This window comes from Narcine bancroftii, chromosome 6 (assembly GCF_036971445.1).
Source record: "Narcine bancroftii isolate sNarBan1 chromosome 6, sNarBan1.hap1, whole genome shotgun sequence".
NCBI lineage: Eukaryota > Metazoa > Chordata > Chondrichthyes > Torpediniformes > Narcinidae > Narcine > Narcine bancroftii.
In genome coordinates this window covers 42,172,854-42,199,410 of record NC_091474.1, presented here as the reverse complement: position 1 = coordinate 42,199,410, position 26,557 = coordinate 42,172,854, and the positions used below count along the sequence as shown (strand labels likewise).

The 26,557-nt window shown below is 40.5% G+C and overlaps 1 protein-coding gene across 5 annotated transcripts in view; it reads left to right on the top strand.

Annotated features, from left to right (window-relative positions):
• LOC138736017 (guanine nucleotide-binding protein G(s) subunit alpha) overlaps nucleotides 1–26,557 on the top strand; it is a 327,065-nt gene that overhangs the window by 268,661 nt on the left and 31,847 nt on the right. Inside the window, exon 1 of one of the 5 annotated variants that reach the window (XM_069884815.1) lies at nucleotides 13,254–13,339. The exons of the other annotated variants lie outside the window; for them this stretch is intronic. Coding sequence (XP_069740916.1) covers nucleotides 13,332–13,339 — 8 coding nt within the window. The 5' untranslated portion in view covers nucleotides 13,254–13,331. Of the gene's footprint in view, nucleotides 1–13,253; nucleotides 13,340–26,557 lie in introns of those variants that run through there. 5 annotated transcript variants of the gene reach the window in all.

Genomic DNA, 26,557 nt, shown 5'->3' with positions numbered 1-26,557 from the left:
TCCTAGCTGCAAGGTACTAGGTTCTCATGTATGCTTACTGAAAGAGCTCATGCTGTCATTAATAGTTTCAGTTTTCTCTCTACATAATTTATAAATGTGCTGATCCTGAATTGCAGACAATTATGAGAGTCGAGGAAAATTTAGGCCAGTCAGTAAAGAGCTACCAAGCAAGTACAAAATGCTCCTAATGAAGAGTGAAGAGACTAGTAAGATTAAAATTCTGCAGCTGTGGACGTTTGAAATTAAAACAAAAAATATATTTGTGGGAAAATGGATTGAATATTGAAGACCCTTTGTCAGAATTGGGAAAGAGAAAAATTTTTTTTTTCAAAATTGATTCTATTCACAATAATACTACAACATCGATTATCTGAAATCGGATACTCCAGAATCCTCATTTATCCAAAATTTTTTGATAAATGAGGATTTCTGAAACAAATCAAAAATCTTCACTTATCTGAAATTTTTGCGGAGCTGAACTGACCTCACAAGTTAGGGGGAAAAAATTCACCCCACATGAAATTAGAATGATGATTGTCCTCGTGTCAGGCAACTTCCTCTGCTTTCTTTTTCCATTTCTTCTTTTACCTTCCCCTTTTGACTCTTCTCTCCAAATCTCCCTCTCAAACCATGTGCCACGGTCTCTCAGCAGTCGGAAGAATCTCTTGTCCCTGTGTCATTGAGAAGAGCAGCCTCCCGAAAGGATGATCCCTCCCCTTCCTAACCCCTTCCCTCCCTTCTCTCCTCTTCCTTCCCTTCCACCTCAACACAGCAGAGCTCCCCATGCAGACTCAGAACTGTCCCTTGGCCTACTACAGCACGCACGCACATCCACCAGTCTCCCCACTTGTGCGTGCACGGTAGGCCTAGGGGAAGAGTTGGGACTCAGGCATTGGGGTCGGGAGTTCCAGTGACCAGGGAGACAGGAGCCCGCTGACTCACCAGTGAGTGTTCCACCAGCCTGGGAAGCCTCCCCAGGAGTCAGTGGCAGCGGTGCGTGCATGTCGGGGATTGGCCGCGGCCAGCAAATTTTTGGTGAGAATTAAACGTTATTTTAATGCTTAAAGGCCTTCCCTTGTTGTTTGTTGTATTTTAAACACTGTTACAAGTGATTTGCTGTTGCTGCTGGGCTGCTTTTAAAAAATGACCAGTTCTCTGAAAAAACGTTTGTCTGACATAGGCCCAGTCCTGACCATTTCGGGTAATTGGAGTTGTATATAAAATCAATGTGATAGACATATATAAAATATGAAAATGCCTTGCGATAGCTATATATCTGAACGAATACACCCCCCCCCCCACCTCCTCCTATAGCAAAGTGTTCACATTTGTAGTGTCATATTCATGTACACACAGGATAACAGTGGCAAGTCTTTTTAACATAGTGTTTTATTTGTAAATTTTGATATTGTATATTGTTGCGTTAATGTGCCCCCCTCCCCAGGGTTACTCCCCCTTCTATTGTTTGTGGAGCTTCCTCACTCATGTCAATTCCTCAATGCCTGGTAGCAGAAGGATCCCAGACTGTGGTCATTCCTCTCAGAGCTCTTGCGCCAAGTCTTCCAGAATGTACTCCTGCAGCTAGGAATGTGCCAGTCAGCAGCATTCCCTCACTGACACCTCACTGTGCTGGAAGACTAACAGGATTTGGGCAAACCAAAGAGCATCTTTCATTGAGCTGATTTTCTTCCTGCAGCACTGGATGTGTATGTGGATGTGTTCCTTGAAACAGTCTGTAAATCAGAATGTCTTGTTGGGCTGTTGCTGGGGATGAACTGAGAAAACAAACAGATATTAGTCTGCAGTGAGGGAAAGTGGGGAGGAGAGATTGTTAGAACAAGGGTATTCCTGGTAAAGTGAAATCAGGGTTTACTTTTCAGATAAAGTGTTATACAAAAAAATCTTTAGATTTCATCCACTCATTCATTCTCACTAATTGCCCATTGGTACCTGCTCTTACGATGCAACAAGTGCTACACTTGCACTTCCTCACTATTGGAAGCCCTAAACATTCTTCCAAGTGAAGAAATACTTTACTTGTTAATCTGTAGGGGTCACATGCTGCATCTGGTGCACCTGATGCAGCTTCCTCTACGTCAGGGAGACTGGAAAATAATTTTGTTGAGCAATTTTGCTCAGACCTCTGCAACAGCAAGGGGCTCCCAGTAGTCAATCTTTTTCATTCTACACACCATTGCCACTCTGCCAAATCGAATTGGAAGAACAACACCTTGCATTCAGTCTCTGCATTCTCCAACCAAAAGGCATTAATATCAACCTCCAATTTCCATTAAATTTCTCCCTGGTCTCTCTCATTTTCCCCCCTACCCCCTTCCCTTCCTCCTCCTATCAGAGCTTTCCTCTCCTCCATCACTTTCCAGCTTCTTTCACTTCTACCTTACCACCTATATCTTGTTAATCTGTACTCCTTCCCCACTTTTTTCAATGTGAACTCTGTTTTTCCTGATTCTGGATGAAGGGATCAGGCCTAAACAATGGTTACCCTGAAACAGGTATAGCCCGATTTATGAAACTAGAGCATTCCTAAAGAACCTTTCATAAGCCGAAATGGCATAAAAAGCAAAGAAGTGATTACCTTTGGTTTCTATGGGAATTTTTTTTGTGTTCCCAGACCAAAACATAACCTACCAAATAACACAAAATCTAAAAAATAATACTAACATTTATTAAAAACATTAAATGATAAAGTGGAAATAATGTATGCACAGTGTAGTTAGGCTGAGTCTTTGGAGGTTGGGGTGTTGGGAGGTACAGGAGACTGGATTATAAGAGAGAGAGGAAGGTCATCTATTGACATCGTAGTTCCTGGGGAAGGAGCAGCTCGGGGTGGGCGCACAGCCTCTATAACGGCTTGCTGCTTTCACCACATTTCTTGTAAAAGCAATCATGGGTTTCTTCGTAAAAGCGAATTTGCGTACTGTAGATGCTGATGAGCTTATTCAGCACTCTTGTTGAGGTCATCTGGCCAATGTGCTAAAGGCCGCAGTTGGTGCGAGGGAGCGCAGTTCTTTATTTATAAAAGATATGAAAGGACAGCCAGTGTCTGAGAATACAGTCAAAGCAGTGTAAGTGTGGCAAAATGTAAGGCTGCAGGAAATGCCCCAGTAGGACAGGCTACACTAATGGATAGTGGAGGTGCCAAGCCAGAATCAGATGGCCTGCCTTGTCCTAATACAGACAAAGAAAGCAAGTTGTTGAGGTTTTCAAATTTGATATAGAGTCCAGATGCTTGAAATGTCCCCTAATGAGAAACTGTTATCCATGCTATCTTTGGGTCTCTGTTTCCCAGAACCGTTCCAGCTAAGTGGGAAACTATGGGTAGGGAAGTACGCCATTGCTATGCCACGTTTTGAGCAGCAGAGAGTGGCCCCAAAGACCAAAGCACCCAGTGAGTGGCCAGCCAGGCTGTCACAGCCCACACCGGCCGCCCCCGATGCCTGCCGCCCCTGCCCCAGTGGCTGCCACAGGCTGCCCCTGCCCAATGGCTGCTGCAGACCTCCCCTCCCTAGTGGGGCAGGGGGGCTGTCAGGCAGTGGGGAATTGGGTCACAGGCTGATGGCATCATCAGCCCACCCTTAAGCAGCGGCTTTCAGTGGCTGCACATTCAGGTGCATCAACAGAGCCCAGTGCTCCGCCAATTATCCCTCTTCGAGGAGGGTTGGCATCGGTGCCTCGGTGGTGTTCTGGGCACATTCAGGTAAGTAGGTATTTAGCCGCAAGGGGGGATAATCTGTGGCTTTACATGAGGGAAGGAGGGTTTGGGCCACCTGAAAGGGCCATTTGCCAGTTACCACAAATACAGTGACCTGGAGAATATGAACTCATTTTGTGTGGGGGAAGAAAAACTTCAGCCAATGAAAGAATGGGTTGATGGAGCAGAACTAAATGGGCCTTTGTTCAAGGAAGAAGCAAGGACCCGCAGAAAATCCTGATATGGAATGGACGTGATTAGGATGTACATCTGGGGTGAAGGCAAGGCTTTGGTGTTTGCTTTTTTTTTGGAAGGGGAAGAAGTTTAAAATAGGAATAACTGTTAAATTGAAGGAATAACTGTGGAGAAGATGATTCCTTCTTTTAAAGTTCTGCTCACATTGCTGATGTATGAAATATTCACATTTCTTCCCATGTCTTCTGGTGCTCTGTTTCAGACGGGTCTAACTTGATTATTTCAGAACTCAGATTGTAGTTTACTTCAGGATGCTTGACAATAATTTACTAAAACGTCTTTGATGGTAGTTTCACACCTACATACTCATACTGGCCATTGGGATATGTGTAGAGTTTTATGCTGAATGTTTTGAGTTTAAAAATTTTCTGTTATATTTTGGTGATTGTGAGAATTAATATTCATGATAAAGTGTTACTTAGATGTGTATATGTGGGTGGGTAACAGAACACCTGAACATGTAAAAAATTGATTTGAAAACTTGGCTATACTAAGTCTTAAATAACTATTTTAAAATGCATAAATCTATACAAGTTATGTCAAGATTTACTTAATATGTTGAAAATGCTACTTTAAAACAAATCAACTTCATCCAGATATTATATAGAACGAACAAAGTGTTTACTATTTGTATTCCAGCTATCCAACATTACTTAATTCTTAAGAAATTCCTCAGTAATCACAAATAATTTTGGAGGGAAAACTATAAAAACTCATAATTTAAAGTAGTAAATTATTATATTTAATTAATGTCCTGCTAACTGGTCATGCTTATTGTGCATAGCTGGAAAATGATTACTGTTCCAAAACACAAAAGTCTGCAGACACTGTCTGTGGTTGATGTAAAAACACAATACTGAAGAAACTCAGCAGGTTAAACCCTTCATCATATCTTGAGTTTTAAATGATTACTGTTAATTGAAGGGAAAATAACCATAATTTTAGTGGCCAGATGATATCTAGTTGAGTGTTATTAGGCACTTTCAGGTAGTCACCTGAATGCTTCGAAAGTGTCTCTGAGGCGCCGACACTGACCCTCCTCGGGGAAGGATAATCGACGGAGTGCCTGGCTCCATCAAGGCACCTGAATGTGCAGCCACTGTAAGCAACTGCCTGGGGGCGGGCTGATGATGCTATTAGCCGGCGACCCAACTCCCCACTGCCTGACAGCACCCTGCCACATGACATGACAGATACACTCCCCGCTGCCTTACAGCCGCTACCTTACTGGGGAGGGGATGTCAGGGCAAGGGCGGCCGGCGGGGGGATGTCGGGGCCGCTCTCTGCAGTTAAAAATGCGGCTTATGTGTGGGAAACACAGTGGTGCCACCTGCATGGGGGAATTATGGGTAGAGAAGACGGCCATTGCTATGCCGCATATTTATGACAGGTGGCGCTGCTGCACCAGCCCCCCCCCCCCCCCCAGTCTCCATCAGACCCGGAGGCACTTCTGCATATGAATAGGCCCTTTCAGGTGGACCAGGCAATGCAAGAAGCTTTTTAGGGTTGCCACCTGAAAAGTGAGGTTAAGATCTGCTCCTGCCTCCGCCCTCGAGGCAAACAGGTCCACCTGCATATCACTGCATCCTTTCGAGTATTTTGTTTTCCATTTTAATTATTATTTTTTTTCTTAGCTAAATGATTTATCAGAACAGGGAATTCATTACATGGAATTGTAAATGTAGGAATGAACAGAATATGAATGCTTATAAGTTTAATTAAGTCAAAGTCAGTAACTAATTACAGTATATGGGAAAAATTAAAATTTGTATATGGTACAAAAAAGAAATAGAAAAAAGTAACACTAATATTGCTCAACCTAAAGGTCCAGAATTCTGTTTACTGTAAATTTTACTACCAGAACCTATTCCATTTACTCCAACTATGCACAATTGAGTTTAGTTTAATGCTGTATCTTCACAGTACAATTCATTTTGTTATTTTGCTGGTAATGTTGCAAGTGTTTGCAGGTCTGTCCAAATATATTGGTTACTCGTGTGGCTATAAAATTGCAGCAACCATTGTAAGTGTTTAATGGAAAATAATTGAAGTTAAAAGGAAATTCACTATATGTTAAAAATGTGTGGTTACTTAATAATTCTGTCTATTTTAGTTCTCAGTGAAAATGACGGGAATCTGGTCTGAATCCTTTTAATCTTTGGCACATAGACATTTTTTCCAATCTGGCTTTCCCAATTTCCTAGAAGGGAGTATTCAATGCAGACAGGCATTACTGCCAACTCTGCAGCAATGTGATTTATTTGAAATTCCAACAAATATACCATATGCTATCAGACTATAATTCGTTAGAATGTTAAATTATACATTTACAACTTTACAAACTTGTTATATCCCATAAGTTTCTTTCGAGTACCTTAATTAGTGGATTTAAAATCTCTTGGTTAGTCAGTTATCCAACTTGATTTTATAGGCTTTGAAAATGGTGGTACTGTAGTATCAATTGCATCTGAAGCTAGTGTTTATTGCCCTTTCAACTGAACTATATTAATGCGCCAAATAAAAAATGGAACAACCTACTTGATTTAATTCTTTAAAATTGACTCCTGAGTTTCCATTTGTATGTTTGGAACATGGAAAAATTAAAGACAACTTTATGTTGGCCTTCGTTTTGGCAGTTGGATATCTAATCCTCTCTAAACCCCAGCGTAATGAGAGAGCATTTGGTGTATCACAAATAGAAAAGCCAGCTTAATGTTACTTCAAATATGAACCACGTGATTATTTTGTGGCAGATCCATCGAAGCCATTTCTAACCTGGTAGATTTTGACACTGGTGGTGTAATTTTCATGTCTCTGAATTTGTGCCAGGATAAAGCTGGACAAATTATTCCATGAAAAGTATTGGTTTGTATTTTTTAACCTGGCATATGCCATATTATAGGTATTAACTTCTTGAATAAAGTAGAGGTGAATCATTTCTGTTTGGAGGTTATGAAACAATAGCTGTTAATATTTATTAAATTGTTAAACTGCTTCATTATGACTTGTACATAATCACTTATGAATCTAGCTTTTTAAAGCTTGCCATATATTATCATTCATGATTACAGTAAAACTTATCAAAATTACTTTTTGCTACCTGTTGTAGAATTTAATTTGGAGTCCAGAGGGTAGAGTGCCCAAGCAGAAGTTCATATGGTATTCTTGAGCTTGCTTTAGTCCTCAGATCTAAGAGTAGAATGGAGAATTGAAATGGCAGGCAAGGGGACACTCGGGTCACCCCTGCAAACTTACGTGGGAAATGTTCTTCTCAATGAATTTTCAACGTTAAAAACCTGTTTCCCTTCCCACAGATGTGCCCTGTTGTGTTGAGCATATCCAGTTCTTTTTATTTTAATATCCTGCTAAGATTCTCATTGACTCTATCTCTGAACATATAATTAGTCACCTTAATGTCATCTTTGTTGATATCTATTTTTGTTTGATTATGGGTATGAAATTTTGCTTGCATTGAAATCCCAATACATTTTGCATGTTTGTCCTTCAAAAAGTTATACAAGATTTTCAATCCTAACTTAAAGCTGAAAATTTCAAATGGAAAGACATCCGTCTTTAATTTTTGCAAATCTGAGTTTAAAAACTGATAAATATGTCTACTAATGACTAGAGAGGACTGTTTTTTAGTTTAACATATCACAATACTTCATATGCAAAAAAAAAGCACTAGCCTAATTAAATTCTAAATGTGGATTAATGAAAGAAGCCAACAGGAATTTTGTGAGCAAGTAGTGTGGAATACATTAAAATGCACAGAGTAATAACTACTTTTCAGGATTAACTAGAAAATTTACACTGTGTGCCAGAACAAATGTTCATAGTTCTGCAAAAGTATTGTAATGGTGCATCTGCTCAGTAGTATTATTAAAATAATGTCTAAAATCTCTGGCTCTGTCCACTGAACACATTTTTATGTTCTCAGAATAAACAGGAGTAGCTTGCTCTGAATGGAAACAAAAGTTATTGCCATTTGCATGTGTAATCATTGCCTCATGGATGAGTCAACAAAAAAAAACCTGTTTAAGACTATAAAGTTTGAACATGAGGTGGAGCTGTGGTGTGAGAGGAGGAAGGGATCATCCAGATGCTCACCATTCCAGATTTTAATGCAACTTTCACAATTCTAATGATTGTGTAACTAGCAGAACTTTGTTTCATTCGTGCTACTTTTTTTTACCATGAACCCTGTGTACTGTACAAAGCTGTGACACTTTTTTTCAAACCTGGCTTTTTGTCTGTGAAACTGGGCTGAGTTGGATCTGTTACAGCGGTGTCATACAAGATTTGGTGCTGATAAACTATTTATAGCTTCTGCGGTTTCATCTCCATGGCAATAGAGCCAGAGGCTAGGGCGGCTGCAAGCTATTTTTGGCTTTTGTTGTAATGTTTAACTGACTTGAAAAGTTGGTCTACATTCTGGATTGAGCTAATTTAATAAAGGAAACTAACTTTGTAGAAGTGTAAATAGCTGTTGAAGGGCTTTTTTGTGTGATTAATAACTGAAAGATGCTGGATGGGACGTCTATGGAATAAACGTTTAGCTGCTGGCTAGTAAACATATCCAGTTAGTGTGAATGCACTTTTGTGGTGGCAAATCAACTACCTACCCTTTATAACTTAAAGTATGCACTTATTGAATGATTTTGTTGGTATTTCACGTTAATGCATGCAAAGTACATCAGATACTTGAAGAGAGTTATAACAATGGTAATCCTTGAATAAGATACTAAAAGTAGATATTCAGTTGATTGTTCAGATTTTTAAATAAATCTGGTGGTGCTCCTGTCACAGCAGCACTGCTGCTGATATGGACCTACGGAGGAGTGAAGACACAGCACTTCCCCCACAACCCCCCCCAAGGCTACTATTGGTCCATCCAAGCTTTAAATGGCCTGTTAAAAATGCCATCAGTGGTCTATTTTAAAATTCCTGTGACCCCGGGATCTGGGCCTAAGATGACGGCGCTATGTTTGGCAATGGCCACAAGGGGTTGGAGGCTCAGGGAAAGCAGACGACTGGCGCAGAAAACAGGGAGACCACACCCCATTTGAGAAGGAGAAGCGGAGGAATTGATGCAAGGGACAGTGACCACAGCAATGGACCAGCGAGGGGCTTTGAGGATGAAGAACACGCAGGTGACAACAGGGTGTTGGTGACTCAAGCAGAGAAACCCACAAAGGCTGTGGGCTGATGGAGACTAGAGTTAAAGGACTCACACCAGGCTGCAAACTGCTGGAGACTGACTTGAGACTGACTGCAGGGGAACTGGGATGCGAGAGAGTGCTGAAGGCTTCCTGATTGTGTCAGAGGTTTGCATCTGAAGCTCAGGTTTCTGATGGTTGGACTGGGTGTTCTGTGATTGCAGACACTGCAGGAGCACTGAAGTCTTTGGGGAGCTCTCTTCTCTTGCTCTGATTGTGAGGGGTGCTGGGCAATTTCTGCTGATGGCGAAGCTTTGTCTGCCTTATGGTAGACTAAAGGAAATTTCGTTTGATATCACATTTTCTATTTTTTTACATGACAATAAAATAATCTTGAATCTTAATTTAGTCCAGGACTAAATCATAATAATCTTTGTTTTGGAATCTATGAATAACCTTAGTTATTCATACCTGGTCTGGTTATACCACAATGAGTCTACATATTTATTATTTTTATTTTCAGAGATAAAAATAGACAAGACCTTTTCTGCAATGGCTAAAATAGGGCAGAGCCTCTAAGTATCAACCTTCAAAACATGCCTTTTTAAAAAAATTTTCTGTGCGCCGAACCATTAAACACTCGTTTAATAGTCGATCCTATGTAATTGTTGACAACCCCTCTCCCGGCCCAAAAGTTGCATGTTTTTGATGTGACCCCACCCCCGGCCCTGAGCTCCCAACACCCTGGCCGCAAACCCTCCTCGGCTGCCCGCCCAACCAAGCACTTGGCTGCCCGCCGATGGAAGCTTCCTATACCCTGAACCCTCACCCCGACTGCCCATCCACCTAAGCTCCCGACACCCTGGCCACACATTCTTGCCCCAACCACCCACCAGAGCTCTGGATGACCTGCTGCGGATCCTTGCCCGGGCTGCTGCCCACTGGAGCTTCCAACAGTCCACCCACAGATCCTTGCTTGGGCCACCCACCCACCCACAGATCCTCGGTCGGGCCACCCACCGGAGTTCCTGATGCCCTGAACATGGACTTGCCATTTGAGCTCCCAACTCCTTGAATGACACAGGTAGTTACCTCTGTCAAAAATATGATCTGTGTAAAAGTCGAAGCCCCCAAATTTGACTCAAAAAATTGATCCAAAACTCAACCTACATGAATATATACAGTAATGGGATAACCTGAAAAGAATTGTTATACCATGCACATTTAATCGATTGAAGCCCCAGTTTTTTAACCATTTGATAGTGAACAATATATGGTAGGTGTGGTAAATACAATACAAAGTAACAAGTAACAGCTTTCTTTCCCTGTCCAGTTCTCTTATCCAAGCGTTTTTCGAAGTCAACATGCAAAAATATGCAACATCATCACATTGTACTTTGAGTAATATATTGGTCATGTTGCTGAAACTGCTTGGTTGTTAGAATAACTTTGCAAGTTTCCTGAGGTTTGATTGGGAGCTAAACATAATTTTGTGATGGGCTTTGGTGAGTCGGGACATTCCTGTCCATGAATGTTATTTGTTTGACTTTATGCTACCTTTTTAAAACCAATGGTCAAAGTCAGAATGTTTTCTGAATCATTTGAGCTTCCAGTAATTTGTTCCAGACAATTTGGATTTGTGAAGATCAGATGAGCCTGAATATTATTCCATAAATGTTCATCATGTATTTACTTTGGGATGTACTATCATCACATTGATGTGCCCACTTTTGAAACTAGCTGTGCCACCAAATGATCAGTCTTAGAGCAATGCAGCATCAAACCAACCCTCTCGCTCACCGGATCTGTGTCAATTAGGAATCTGTTATACTAGAGACACATGAGAGACCTAGATGCTCAAATCTGGAGGAATTCAGCGTATTGAGCAGCATCAGTGGAGGAAAGAGAATGGTTGGTATTTTGAGTTGGAACCCCTCATTAAGATGACCCATTCTTTAAATTTTTTTTCCCATTGATCCTGCCTGACATGCAGAGTTCCTCCAGCAAATTAATTTTTGATCATTTATGCTTACCACTTCTTTAAAAAAATTCTCTCTGAGCTCCCATTAATTAACCCCAGATTCTACTACCAGCTGACACATATTGTGCAATTTAAATGGACTGCTTAATTTTACTGACGTGCATGTATTTGGATGTGAGAGGAAACTAGCAACCTGGGGAATTCCATGCCATCACAGGGAGAATGTGTTAATTCCACGCAGTCAGAGTCCAACTTCAAGATTGAACTCTGATCACTGGAGTACCACCATGTGCCAGTGTGCTGAAAGAGCAGGTTCACAGAGAGACGCACAATTCAAAATATTCTTTCTCGTCATCTTGATCTGCACCCCGTTATGCACAGCAGCCAAGGTCATTGCTGCAATCCTCTGCACTCATCTGTGTGTGGCTTTTTGAGGCTTGATTAATAAAGCCTCCAACATAAAATCTTGCGAGAGCCAATACTTGTCACAATTTATTTCCACACTACTTCTATTCTTTTATTGTCTATATTTTGCCCCTAACATTTTCTGAATGTGAATTGTTTTGTTCACGTAGCCACAAACAGAATATATAAATGTGTTTGTAGATATTTATTGATAATTATCTACAATTCTAGTTGGGGATGGTGTTTTTTTTTTGTTTTCATTTAAGAATACATTGGGGAATTTTCGGGATCTATTTCAAACAAAAAAAGATTATTTGGAATTACTGGATGCCTGACTGACCGATGAATAAGGTGTGGAATGGGATTGCATCGGAAGCACTTGTGTTCATAATCATTCAGAGGCATGTCATAATGTCACAGATTAGATAGATCAATAATAGTTACTGATGTTAAAAAAACATTGTTCCAATATTGCAATTTGGACACCTAAGTTTCACAATAACAACTTGAATGTACTTGTAGTTCCCAGGAATAATGTACACAGACTGTTCAAACAGCCCACATACATCTTTCTAGATTAACACAAAAGAAATTGTCAACAGCTACCTGACTTAACCAGCACAAAGTAAAATGGGAACACTGCGATATTTGCATATTGTCTTCAAAGTTGCTTTGTGCACCCACTATATGTGCAGATTGACAAATAAAATTTTAGAAAATTGAATGTTACCTTGTTGCTCTTAGAATCCTTTTGTACTTTTTCAGACTATTGTGGGAAGAGTGGTAATAGTTAAACATTTAGTCACTTGATTTGCACAAGCATAGAGTATCTTTATTACAAGATAGAAATAGGCCATTCGACCCATTGAATCTGCTCTGAAACTCCACCCTGAACTAAATTGTTTTCACATCTAGTTCCAAATTCTGGCCTTTTCCCCATATCCTTTGATTTCCCTGACTAATTAGATACCTATCAATCTCCTCTTTAAACTCCCCCAATGATCAGGCCTCCACAGCTGTATGTGGCAACAAATTCCTCACATTTATGACCCTCTGGCTAAAGAAATTTCTGCTCATTTCTGTTTTAAATGGGTACCTTCTAATTCTAAAACTTTGTTGGTTAGTAATTGAACTCTTGACCAGTATTTTGCTCATTTGAGTGGGGCATCAGACTGTGGGATAATTCATTTCTGGTTCTTTTGAAATAAAATTAATGTTTCATGAAATTTTGCTTTGATAAAGTGCATGTTTAAACAGTGTTGGGAATTATAGGGACCTTCCCGAGTTGTAATATCTCTTTCTGAACAAATCTCCTGTTTGCACTCACTATCAGTCCCAATGTGAATAGTGTGGCAAGTAAACGCAGCAAATGTTAAATTGCTTCCAAAAAGACCTTGGAGAAGTAAAACATGAAAATCTGTAGACACTGTGGTTGAATTAAAAACACAATGCTGGGAAACACCGCAGGTCAAACAGTGTCCTTTATACAGCAAAGGTAAAAAATATGTAACTGACATTTCGGGCTTGAGCCCTTCATTAAGATATGGAAAAATGTCAGTAGGCATCTGAACAAAAGAGTGGGTGGGTGGTGTGGTCGCAAAGGAAGGAGGTGATAGGTGGAGGAGAGAGGGAGGGGACAGCAGCGATCAAGGGGAGGAGGGATGGCTAGATGTATAGAGAGGGGAGAGGAAAAGGAGAGCAGTTTAGCAGAAAGCAGAAAAGTCTATGTTAATGCCATCTGGCTGGAGAGTGCCTGACAGAAAATCAGGTGTTGTTCCTCCAATTTGCGGGTGGTCTTTGTGGGATAGTACACAAGGCCATGGACAGGTGAGTATGATACAGAACTGAAATGGTTGGGTACTGGGAAGTTTGTCACTGGTGTGGACAGAGCGAAGTGATCTCCCAATCTGTGCCCAGTCTCTCCACAAAGGGGAGCATCGGATGCAGTAAATTGATCCTGTGGATACACAAGTGAAGTGATGCTTCACTTGAAAGGCCTTTTGGGGCCCCAGACTATGGTGAGGGAAGAGGTCTGGGTGCAAATGTGGAGGATATTGTTTCAGGTTTAAGAGAAAATTGTGCTATTTTTGTTGCTTGTGATGGCTTCTAGTGATGAAATATGGAATTGTGATTTTGATAGAATCCTTTTCTTGCATACTATATTCTTTAATTCAGTTTTGACAGTCACAGCCCCAGAGTGTTTGTATTTTTGAGATTCACTTGAATTGTGACAATATTAGCTGGAAGCCCACTATATTCAAGCACACTGAAAAGTTTTCAAATCACACTCTCAAGACCAAATGAAAGACAAAACCAGTTGTCTATCATGTACACCTTTAAATGATTAATGGTAAAAGTTTCTAAACTTACATTGCTGTCTACAAATGTGCTTTGCTTCTTCTTGCTAAGTTTTTAGTTGGATGATCAATTTGAAGGGTGTAGGTCATTGGGACAAGACAAAATAATATTTTGGCACAGACAAGATGGGCTGAAGGGCCTATTTCCATGGTGTAGTGTTCTTTTGTTCTAATAAGTGAGGCCCCAGCTATTTAAATCTTGATTCTATTTTAATTTAAGGATTTGGAGCCAGATAATTATTTTTTTTTAATCAATTTATTTCTTGCATGGCTAGTACAACAAAGTGTTTGTTATGTTTAGTCTAAATGATGACTTCTTGCTAATCTCCATACTTATTTTATACAATTATATATAGCAGGTTTATGAGGCATTAAGTTTTGCACGGATCTGCACTAATTCCTATGACACTGTGATCTTCATGGTTCCACTGTAATTAGAACGAATGGAGAATATTCAGCAGGAAATATTGATTTACTAAATGAAGAAATCCATCCCTTTCCTTGCATTTTTAAATTGGATAATTCAGTTGGGTGAATGTTTACAAGTGTGGAATTGAAAACCCTGAGATTGTGCAATGCAAACATCAGAACTATGGCCATCGGTGTGTGTTGTGCTGTTCCTGACATTGTAGTTGTTGTCAGAGCAAAATTATGACAAATAATAAAATAACTAGAATATAATTCATTGACTCAAATGATTCAGCACTAAGAAAGGTTACAGGTCCATTGATTTTGAGGCAAAACTTGGCACAGAGACAAGGATATCTTTCTTGAGAGATACATATGCCAGCCAAAGAATGCAGAGGTCTGAAATCAGACAACATGTCTCTGTTTTTGTGCTTGTCTAAACAAGTTATATATTTTGTGTTTTTTTTTGGATACTGTCGTTATGGTTGAAACAAGTGCAATTTTTTTCACCGATAGGGTGAGGTTGATGCTAATCTGTTTAACATTCTGTACCTGTATTAGTACATGGGGCAAGAGTGTACGAACAGGATATTCAGCTTCCGGTTCTATTCTGAAACTTGTCTCCCTGTTGTGCATTGGTCATAAAAGTAATTTGGTACAATTCCCAGAGAGACTTGTCGAGTAAAAGAGAAACCTGTGCTTCACTGCAGCAGCAGTTAACTAGGTCTGTGACACACAATGTGTTCTTGTGCAAGCACCTGGCAGCCAGATTCCAAGATTAAATTAGTTCAGGCGAGGGAGAAGCTTCCCAACCTGGTTTTCTTGTCTGTAACATATGTGGAAGATTAGTTGAAAAGGGAAGATTTCAAATTAAAATTTGGAATTGTTGATTTTGCCCTCTTCTATTGTATCGTGTTGACAGGAGAAATATATTTTTTTTTGGTTCTTGTTGCATATTTCTGATTTTATTTGTTATGCCATCTTCCATCCAGCTAGTCTTTCATTTTGCATTTTTCTTTTGTGGAAGGGGATTTGGTCTCATCCTTGTACTAGAACCACTTCATATCTTGCCTCATGTTCAATTGATTGTATCTCCGATAACTGTATGACTGTTTTATTTCTGATTGTTTCATTCCCAATGCTCCACTTGAGTTGCTACTAGTTTCCATTTATTCTATGATGCTGATGTCCAGGCATAATACTGGTGGCAAAATATTTTACAGGAAAATTGTCTGTACAAATTAATGCTTTGCGCTGATGAGTACTGGTATACATTGCAGGACCGATGAACCTTGTATTTTATACATCTGATCCATTCCTTCGCCCTTTTCCTCCTGCTCCAATTCACTGTTCTCCCCTCTCTTCCTTGTTCTGGCTCCCCTCTCTTTTCCTTGTTCTGGCTCCCCTCTCTCCCCCAGATTTCTGAATGGATGTATCTTGAGTTATTTGAACTTTAAAGACGACTTGTATTTTTCTCTCATTAATTGCCTTATCAGTTGGGGAAGGGGCTAACAAACTCTTGAATCTTTTCAGAGGGTAAAGGACCCCCTGAAGAGGATAAAATTGACCTTCCATTAAAAGTCAGAAGAGTTAAATGAAATTAGTGTTAGGTTGCTGAAAGGATAAAGAAAGGAAATAAGCCAAGCTTCACCACTAAATCGACAATGATAACAGGAAATGTGTAGATAGGGGAGGGAGGAGGGAATCCACAATGTCTCCTCAATAGTCAGAAAGGTGGAGCAGCGTCTACATGTCCTATGGAGGTTGAGGAGGATAAGGATACTGGGCCCCCATCTTGACATTTTACAGGAGTACAATTGAGAGTTGTGTCTGGCTTCATCATTGTGTAATACGGTGGCTAGAAAGCATCAGACCTAAAGTTAATACAGAGGATCATAATTCGGCCGAGAAGATCACTTGGTTCTTTCTTTCCTCTATTGACAACATCCACTGGGAATATTGCTGTAAATAGGGACCAATGAATTATTGAGGACCCTTTCCATCCATAACATGTTATCTTTTAACCCACTACCATCGGGACGGAAGTACAGGAGCATCAAAATGAAGACTACCAGCTGGGAAATAACTTCTCAAAGGCTGTGAGACTGATAAACAGTATCCTGTAACTGAGTAAAATATTTTTATATATTTTATGATTTCTATTTATATTTACAATTATTGTGCTGTGTGTGTGTGCAAATAAGAGCTGACAAATGTAATCTGAAATACCAGAAAGAGGGGAAAAAATGGAAATATGAGATACAAGATGGATGGCTACCCATTGGAAATCATTGAAATGAATGCTGAGCTCTAATATGTGCATTTTGAAGATTAGTTCTGTTCCTCAAGTTTGCGTTGTGCTTCATTAGAATAGTATAGAAGTCCAAATAGAGTTGAACAGAGAATTAAAATGATGGGCAACAAGAAATTCAGTTACCCTTGAAGATTTGGTAGCCATCACGGAAACATGGCTACAAGGTGATGCTAAATGGGAATTAAACTTTCAAGGGTATCAGGAGGTGCAAAGAGATAGACAGGATGGTAAGGGAGGTGAAGTAGCACTCTTGATCAAAGATGAGCTCCAGGCAGTAGTGAGGGATGATATAAGATCTAAAGAGCATAATGTTGAGTCCATTTGGGTAGAGATAAAGAATAACAAAGGGAAAAAATTATTGGTGGGTGTTAACTATTGCCTACCAAATAACAATAGTTTAGTGGCACAGGAAATAAATAGAGAGATAAGTGAGGCATGTAATAATGATACGGCAGTAGTCATGGGGGACTTTTGACTTCCACATAGATTGGGAAAATCAAGTTGGTCGCGGGAGTCTGGAAGAGGACTTCATAGAATACATCCGTGATAACTTTCTTGAGCAGCATGTTAAGGAACCCACAAGAGAAAATGCTCTCCTGGATCTAGTGTTGTGCAATGAGATAGGTAGAGTAAATGATGTAATAATCAGAGACCATCTGGGAAATAGCGATCATAGTATGATTGAATTTCTCATTCAGATGGAAGGGGAAATAGTTAGATCTAAAACTAATATATTATGCTTAAACAGGGGTGACTACCATAGGATGAGGGAGGAATTGGGCAGAGTGGACTGGGAGCACAGGCTAATTGATGAAACACTTGAGGAAAAGTGGAAGATTTTCAAAGAAATATTTTGTAATGCTCAACAAAAATATATTCCGGTCAGGAAAAAGGGCAGCAAGGGAGGGAAAAATCAACCGTGGTTAACAAAGGAAATAAAGGAGAGTATAAGATTAAAGGTGCAGGTGTAGAAAGCTGCAAAGAGCAGTGAGAAACTGGAAGATTGGGATAATTTTAATAGACAACAAGGGGTTACAAAGTGGGTAATAAGAAATGGGAAAAAGGATTATGAAAGTAAATTGGCACAAAATATAAAAACAGAAAGCAAAAATTTTTATAAATATATAAAATGGAAGAGGGTGGCCAGAGTTAACATAGGACCTTCGGAGGATGAGAAAGGAAATCTGGTAGCAAAAAAATAGGAAATGGCTGAGGCACTGAACAAATATTTTGTGTCAGTCTTCACGGTGGAAGACACGTCCAGCATCCCCAAGTGCGGAGTTAAGGATGTGAATGTTGGGGAGGGCCTTGATAAAATAGTTGTTACAAAGGAAGTAGTGATGGAGAAACTAATGGGACTAAAGCCAGACAAATCACCTGGTCCTGATGCTATGCATCCAAGGGTTCTGAAGGAAATGGCAGAAGTTATAGTTGATGCATTGGTGGTCATATACCAAAATTCCTTGGATTCTGGGCAGGTCCCGGCAGACTGGAAGACAGCAAATGTCACGCCACTTTTTAAGAAGGGATGTAGGCAGAAGACTGGAAATTATCGGCCAATTAGTAGTTGGAAAAATGCTTGAAGCCGTCATTAAAGATGAAATAGTGAAACTTTTGGAACGTAAGGGTTCAATCAGGCAGACTCAGCATGGTTTTAGAAAGGGAAGATCTTGTTTGACAAACTTGTTGGGATTCTTTGAGGATGTAATGGGTGCGTTGGATAGAGGGGAACAGGTTGTTGTGGTGTATTTGGATTTCCAGAAAGCGTTTGATAAGGTGCCGCACAAGAGACTTTATCAGTAAGTGATAGGAAAGTGGAGTCCAGGGAAGTATATTGGCCTGGATTGAAAATTGGCTGTCTGACAGGAGGCAGCGAGTCGGGATAAATGGGAGTTTTTCAGGTTGGCAGAGAGTGGTAAGTGGGGTGCCGCAGGGGTCAGTGTTAGGCCCACAACTGTTTATCATTTACATTGATGACTTGGAGGAGGGGACAAAATGTGGTGTAGCCAAGTTTGTGGATGACACCAAATTGAGTGGAAGAGCAAATTGTAATGAGGATGTGGAGAGTCTGCAGAGGGATATAGATAGTTAAGCTGGACGAATGGGCAAAGGTCTGGCAGATGGAGTACAATGTTAGTAAGTGTGAGGTTATCCACTTTAGCAAGAAAAATAAAAGCTGAATATTATTTAAAGGGTGAAAAACTACAGCATGCTGTTGTGCAGAGGGACTTGGGAGTGCTTGTGCATGAATCGCAAAAGGTTAGGTTGCAGGTGCAGCAGGTTATTAAGAAGGCAAATGGAATGTTGGCTTTCATCGCTAGAGGAATTGAATTCAGGAGTAGGGAGGTAATGTTGCAACTGTATAAGGTACTGGTGAGACCGCACCTGGAGTACTGTGTCCAGTTCTGGTCTCCATATTTGAGGAAAGATATACTGAGTTTGGGGACGGTCCAGAGGAGGTTTACTAGGTTGATCCCTGGGATGAAGGGGTTGACTTATGATGAAAGATTAAATCGTCTAGGATTGTATTCGCTCGAGTTCAGAAGAATGAGAGGAGACCTTATAGAAACATATAGGATTATGAAGGGTATGGATAGGATAGATGTCGGAAGGTTTTTTGAGCTGGCCGGGGAAACTAAAACGAGAGGACAGAGATGAAGAAAAATAGTTTTTCCCAGAGAGTAGTGAATGTTTGGAATTCTCTAACCAGGGAAGTGGTTGAGGCTGCTTCATTAAACATATTTAAAATTTGGTTAGATAAATTTTTACATGATAAAGGAATTAGGGGATATGGGGAGAAGGCAGGTAGGTGGAGTTAGGTCATAAATTAGATCAGCCATGATCGTACTGAATGGCGGAGCAGGCTCGATGGGCCATTTTTGGCCTACTCCTGTTCCTACTTCCTATGTTCCTATTAAATAAAGATGGACTGTAAAGCAGACTGCCGATTATGCATTTGATTTCCTTCATTAATTTAGGGGGGCACATTTTTTGTACCAAATGCTGCCCATTAAATTGGGAGAAATATCTTGATTTGTTTTTGTTGGATTCCTGGACAACAACATCTGGTTCCTGTGGAACCAGTGATACAACAAGGTAAAGCACTGCCTCCAACTTGTGCCTTACTTTTGATTAGTGTTGGTGATCCTGTCGCTGCCCACAATGCTTGAAAAACTCAGTAGGTACCACAATGTGCTTTATAATCGCAAAGATAAAGATGTATATAACCTGAGCCCTTCATCAAGTTATGAGCAAGCTGAATAAAAAGGTTTGGGTGAGGTTGGGAGAATGAGGGCAGGGGAAGGTGCACAAGGCCCATAGGCAAGAGATAAGATATGAAGAAAGGCACAGGAGAAAATGGAGGAGGGAATAGGTCTTTGAATATAGAGGGAAGGGGTGGAGAGTTGGAGAAAAGGAGATAGGGATTGGAAAATGTGGGGAACAGAAACCATAAAAGTAGCAAAAACCATAAAAGTTGATGTTAATGCCATCTGGTTGGACTCAACCTGATGGTTAGATAAGGATTGACAATTAGAGTAACCAATGTAATAAGAAAAAAAACCTCTCCTTTTAAAAGGAGACCACATTACAGACTCAATACATTGCTTCCAGCATTACAGTAATAAATGACAAGAAATACACTTTTAAATGAAGCGTAGTAAACATTCTGCATATTTGTGAAGTGTTAGATGTAGCAATCGTGTTAGTTTGAAACATTTCAGAAACATCCATGTACTTCTTTGCATAAAGTATTGTCATTCAAAGTGATTGGTACAGAATTCTGTATTTTCTTGGTAATCCAACTAATATAAATACCATTATTTCATTACAAGCTTCAACATTTTCTCTATAATCTGCTATAAACAATCATATTATTTGATAATTCACTGTTATACTAAGATCAAGATAACTCCACATCTGATATCATTAACTCTGCAACATTCCATAGCTTAGTCTTCAATAACTCCTGTCTAGCTGCCTCAATTCTAATTATAAATGTAAAGATGTTAGAATTCTCAACTTTTTTTGCTAATCTATATTGAGGCCTGTTTACCCATTAGCCCTGTGCTCCACCCTTAGTTTTCACCCAATAATGTCAATATGGATTTGTCTCCCCATCTCTAATTTACTTTGTACTCTGCAAGTTATCTGCAGTTTTTCAGGCATCCCAGAATTTAATCTATACCAGGTCCTTGAGCTCCACAAATCTCAAAGACACTCAACCTTTCCATCCTCCAAGATGCTTGTCAAACCACTGTATCACACACCATGTTTGAACTCATCACTTCTTGTCACCTCCCTGGCATGCTTCCACCTCCTACCCAAGATCCACAAACCCAATTGTCCCATCAGACCTATTGTGTCCATGTGCTCATGTCCCACCAAATTGGTCTCTGCTTATCTTGACACTGTTTTGTTCCATCTGGTCCAATCCCTCTCCACCTAAATCCAGGGAACTTCACGCACCCTCCATCACTTCAACAGTTTCCAGTTCCCTGAACTACATCGCCTCATGTTTACCATGAATATCCAATCCCTGTACACCTTCATCCTCCATATTGAAGGCCTCAAAACCATTTGTTTCTTTCTGGACAATAGAACCACACAGACTCCCTTTACCATGCCCTCCTCTGGCTGGCAGAACTGGTCCTAACCCTCAATACTTTCTCCTTTGATTCATCTCACTTTCTCCAGGTTAAAAGGGTAATGGATACCCACATGGGCTCTGCTGTGCCTGCCTTTTCCCTTGGCTACGTAGACCAATCCATGCTACATGCCTGTATAGGCAAGGACTCTCATCTCTTCCTCTGCTACATTGATGACTACTTTGGTTCTGCCTCATGTACTCATGATAACCTCATTTACTTTATCCACTTTGCTGCTAACTTCTACCCCGGCCTCAAATTCTCTTGGTCCATCTCTAGCAACACTTTTATATCTCAATATGTCTCCATCTCAGTAGACAAACACTTGATGGACATCTTCTATAAATTCACCAACTCCCGCCAATTCACCAACTCCCCTTAACTACACCTCTTCCCACCCTGTCCCCTGTAAGGATTCCATTCTCTAAAGTTCTCTGTCGCACCTGCACCATGATTGGACCAGATCGTCAGAAATGTCCTCTGTCTTCAAACAATGCAGCTTTCCCTTTGCCACCATCAACTCTGCTCTCACCCGTATATCCTCCATAACCCTCACATCTGCTCTGGCCCCCTCTGCCCCCATGTGCAAGAAGGATCATATTCCTCATCCTCACCTACCATCTCACCAGCCTCTGCATCCAACGCATCCTCCACCATTTCTACTATATGATCCCACCACTAGACACGTATTCCCCTCTCCACCCACCTTGCACAGGGTCCCTTGAGACCTACATCTGTGACCACTGGAGATGCTCCACTTGCGCCCACACCTCCTATCACCACCATTTGGGGCCCCAAACTGTCCTTCCAAGTGAAGCAACATTTCACTTGTGAATATGCAGAGGTCATCTACTGCATCTGGTGCTCCCATTGTGGTCTCTTCTACATCAGAGAAACTCAACATAGACTGGGAGGTCGCCTTGTTGAGCACCCTCAGTCTGTCTGCCATATTAGCATGGGTCTCCCATTTCAATTCTCCATCCCATTCCCTTGCCGACATGTCTGTCCATGGTCTCATGCACTGCCAGACCAAGACCACCTGCAAATGAGAGGAACAACACCTCATCTTCCGACTGGGCACCCTCCAACCAGATCGCATTAATATCAAATTCTCTGGCTTTTGTAACCTCCCTCCCTTCTTCTCCATCGCCTTTCCCTGACTCTCTCCATTCTGTCTCCTTTTGCACAAACATGATAAATTCTTATCTCACTAATCATATCCAATTAACACCTTTTGTTGGTCTAGATTCCTCCCCCAATCAGTATTGTTTGAATTTTGAGACTTTGAAATTTCCTGCTTCTGGCTCATTCCTTGAAGAAGGGCTCAGGCCCAAAACATCAGCAATATATCTGTCTCTCCTCCAAACACTAAAAAGACTGGCTGAGTTCCTCCAGCATTTTGGTGTATTTTTACTACATCTTAAAACCAACCTATTTGATCAATTTTTGGATTCCCTTTATAATTTGGTACCTTGTATGGAAAATATTAATACATTCATATATATGTCCTATATATGAAACTGTTTTGGATATCATAATTGTGCTGTCAAAATTAGTAGTTTGTTTAATGCTTTGTAATATTACATGTTACAACTACAGAAATTTTCTGATTATTTTGATGTTACTTTAAATTATTGCATTTTTGAATATGTTGTCACTGCTTGGGTAATGTTAACTAATTTAAAGCTGCATTTTGCATGTTTAGATGTTTGGGTATTTTTCTTCCCCATTTCAATGTGCATTGGATTGTAAATGTGCATTTGGAACATGTGTGTCAATTGTCATCCTTGGTGGGACTGGAGTGGCCAAGTTCCATGATTCTTTTGAAGGGTATTGACATCTCGCCCCCTGTTGGGCAATTTAAAAAGTTTAATTGTAATTCAAGAACTTTGGTGACATGACACTATTCTGATTGCGATATACTCCATAAGATTGCATTACCTGAAAATCTGTGAAAGTGAAACACTCATGAAATGGATCAGATATACATAAATATATTGAAGGGAAAACTGGTAAGCACAAAGCATAGATGCACCTTTACAGGAAGATGAATTAAGGTGGAAGATGGGTGTTTGATAAAGAAATACATTTTATGTGCTACAAAATTCTCTGTGTGCACCTCATTTTAGGCCCAGTTTTCTGCTGCCATAGATGCTTTCCCTCAGGTCTGTAATATATGTATGTCATCTTTCCCATTATCAAAGAGCCTGAGGTATTTAACATGGTGTTGATCTCAAAGCATTTTGTTTAATGCTGTGTGGCTGAACAAAAGGTCAAACTGGTTCTGGGTACAAGAATCACCCAATACCTATTATCCTTTATCAGACCCAGTACTCGCCTTTCATATTTTTAGTGTTCTATTATTGGTTGATTGCTTTGGGATTCCCTCTGTAAACCACTATGGCAGTTCAGTACTTACCTCCTTGGATACTAATAAAACTTGCAAATGAGTATGTTTTAAATAGATTTTACTTGATAACATTGCCATTAAGTGTCTTGGCACATTTTGCTCCATGTGAGTTATTGCTGGCATAGTACGTAGGTAATATTGGGAATTCAGAGTTGCTCTAATACAATAGTGTTTTGTATTGTTCAAAATGTGAATGCAGATATTGTTAACTATGCATTAAGGTTGCTCTGCATTACTGACAAAATGGTTACACACAACTCGTCCATTCCCCACATAGTCTATGTTCTTTCTAAATGGTAGCAGGTTTCAGTGATGTGACCAGTGACCACTTTGCTAGTGTAAATTTCATGGGTACATTGATTTGGCATCAATTTTCTTTATGCTTTCTATCACGTTGGAGGGTAAGTAACTGAAATTCAACAATGAAGGAACGTCCATAAAACTTAATCCATCAGAATCAGGATTTATAGTCTTGAACAAGTCATGAAATTCGGTGGATGCAGCAACATCATAGAGCGAACATACATATTATAACCATCTTACAACATCACTATATATATAAAAAATAAAATGATAACAGTGCATGAAAAGTAAGTCTTTGGTTCATTGATTATTCAGGAATCTGATGGCAGTGGGGAAAAAGCTGTCCTTGTGCCGCAGAGTGCTCGTCTTTAGGCTCCTGTACCTTTTTCCTGATGGTAGCAGAGTGAAGAGGGCATGGCCTGGCTGGTGGGGGTCTTTGAGGATAGAGACTGCTTTTTAAGACACTGCCCCATGTAGATGTCCTCGATGGAGTGAAGTCTGATGCCTGTGATGTCGCAGGCTGAGTTAACAATGCTCTGGAGTTTATACTTGTCCTGAGAGTTGGCGCCTCCACACCAGGCAGTGATGCAACCAGCCAGAATGCTCTCCACAGTCGAAGTGTACAAGAGTCTGGTTTCATGCCGAAACTCCTCAGACACTTCAAAAAGTATAGCCATTGGCGACCATTCTTTGTGATTGTATCAACATGGAGGCTCCAGGCCAGATCCTCAGAGATGTTGACACTCAGGAATTTGAAATTCTTGACCATCTCCACTACTGAGCCCTCATTGAGGACTGGGTTCTGTTCCCCATACCTCCTCCTGAAGTCCACAATCACTCCTCGGTTTTGCTGATGTTGAGCAGATGGTTGTTGTCCTTACACCATTCAACAGGCTGATCTATCTCCCTCCTGTACACTTTCTGTTTGTGATTCTGCCAACAACTATGGTGTCATTGGCAAACTTGTAGATGGCATTAGAATTGTGCCTGGCCACACAGTCGTGGGTGTATAATGGGTAGAGCAGTGGGCTAAGCATGCATCCTTGGATTGTCATTGAGGAAGAGATGTTGTTTTCAATTCGTACTGACTGTGGTCTTCCAACGAGAAAGTCAAGGATCCAGTTCCAGAGTGGGGTACAGAGGCCTAGTGTTTGTAGTTTCTTGACCAGCACTGAGGGAATAATGGTATTGAAGGTCGAGCTGTAGTCTATGAAAAGTGGTTATATGTATGAATTGCTGTTTTTGAGGTAATGCAGAGTTGAGTGGAGAGCCAGTGATATTTCATCTGCTGTGGAACGATTGTGACGATAGGCGAATTGCAGTGAGTCCAGATCTTTACTTAGGTATTTGTTAGGTCTGGCCATGACTGGACTCTCGAAGCATTTCATTATAGTAGAAGTTATTGCTACTGGGTGGTAGTTGTGTCTGTTCACACTACCCTTCTTCGGTACCAGGATGATTGATGCTCTTTTGAAGCTGGTGGGAACCTCTGACTGCAGCAATGAGAGGTTGAAAATGTCCGTGAACACTCCGGCTAGTTGGTTTATGCAGATTTTCAGTACCCTGCCAGGTACGCCATCAGGGCCTGACGTTTTGCAAGGATTCACCCTCTTGAATAATGCTCTCATGTCTCCCTCAGAGACAGATATCACAGCCTTTTCAGGTATTGTAGGCACTGTTTGGTTCTTCTTAAAGCGGGCATAGAAGATGTTCAGCTCATCAGGTAGTCAAGCATCACAGCCATATATAGTGTTCCCCTTTGCTTTGTAGGCTGTAATAGCCTGTACTCCCTGTCACAGCTGGCCTGTTTGTAGCTTCCTCCAGAATTGCCACTTTGCTTTGGAGACGACCTTCTGCAGGTCGTACCTGGTCTTAAACACCCTTGTTCTCGCCCTCAGCGGGTTGTGGAACACATCGGAACACATTAATCTACGCAGGCCTTGATGAAGTCGGCGACACCTGCTGCATATTCATTCAAGCCTATGGATGAGTTCCTGAATATGTTCCAGTCCACCAATTCAATACATTCCTGCAGATGCTCCTCTGCCTTTCTTGACCATACGTTCGCTGTCATCACCACTGGTGCTGTGGTCTTCAGTCTCTGCTTGTATGCCAGGAGTAGAAGTACAGGTAGTTAGAAATGTTATCAACCAAAGAGTAGTGAATATAGCAGCAGTCATGTTGAGCCACTGAATCAAATGTAGGTTTTGAAAATCGTAGCTATGATTGATGGGAAATATAGGGAAATGTAAAACATTGCATTTAGTATAGTCAGGGTATGAGAGAAATTGAAAGTATTTCAAATTAAGTATTTCAAAAAGTAAATGAGCCATCGAGGCAAAGTTGTAACTCAAATAATGCGCAGATTACATGTTATGGAATGGTCCTTTCCAATCTGCTTAATTTTTGAATTCTCTAATTAGCAAGTTCATTGTAGCTTATTCAATGAGGTTCTTTTAAGTTTTGCTTTGGAAACATCCAATCGTACTTTAATTTTGTATTCTCATTTCAGAATCAGAATATATTGTCCTGAAAAACACGTCATGAAATTTTTTGATTTGCAGCATCACAGTGCAAATATTTCTGTCAACCATTTTTCAAAATAAA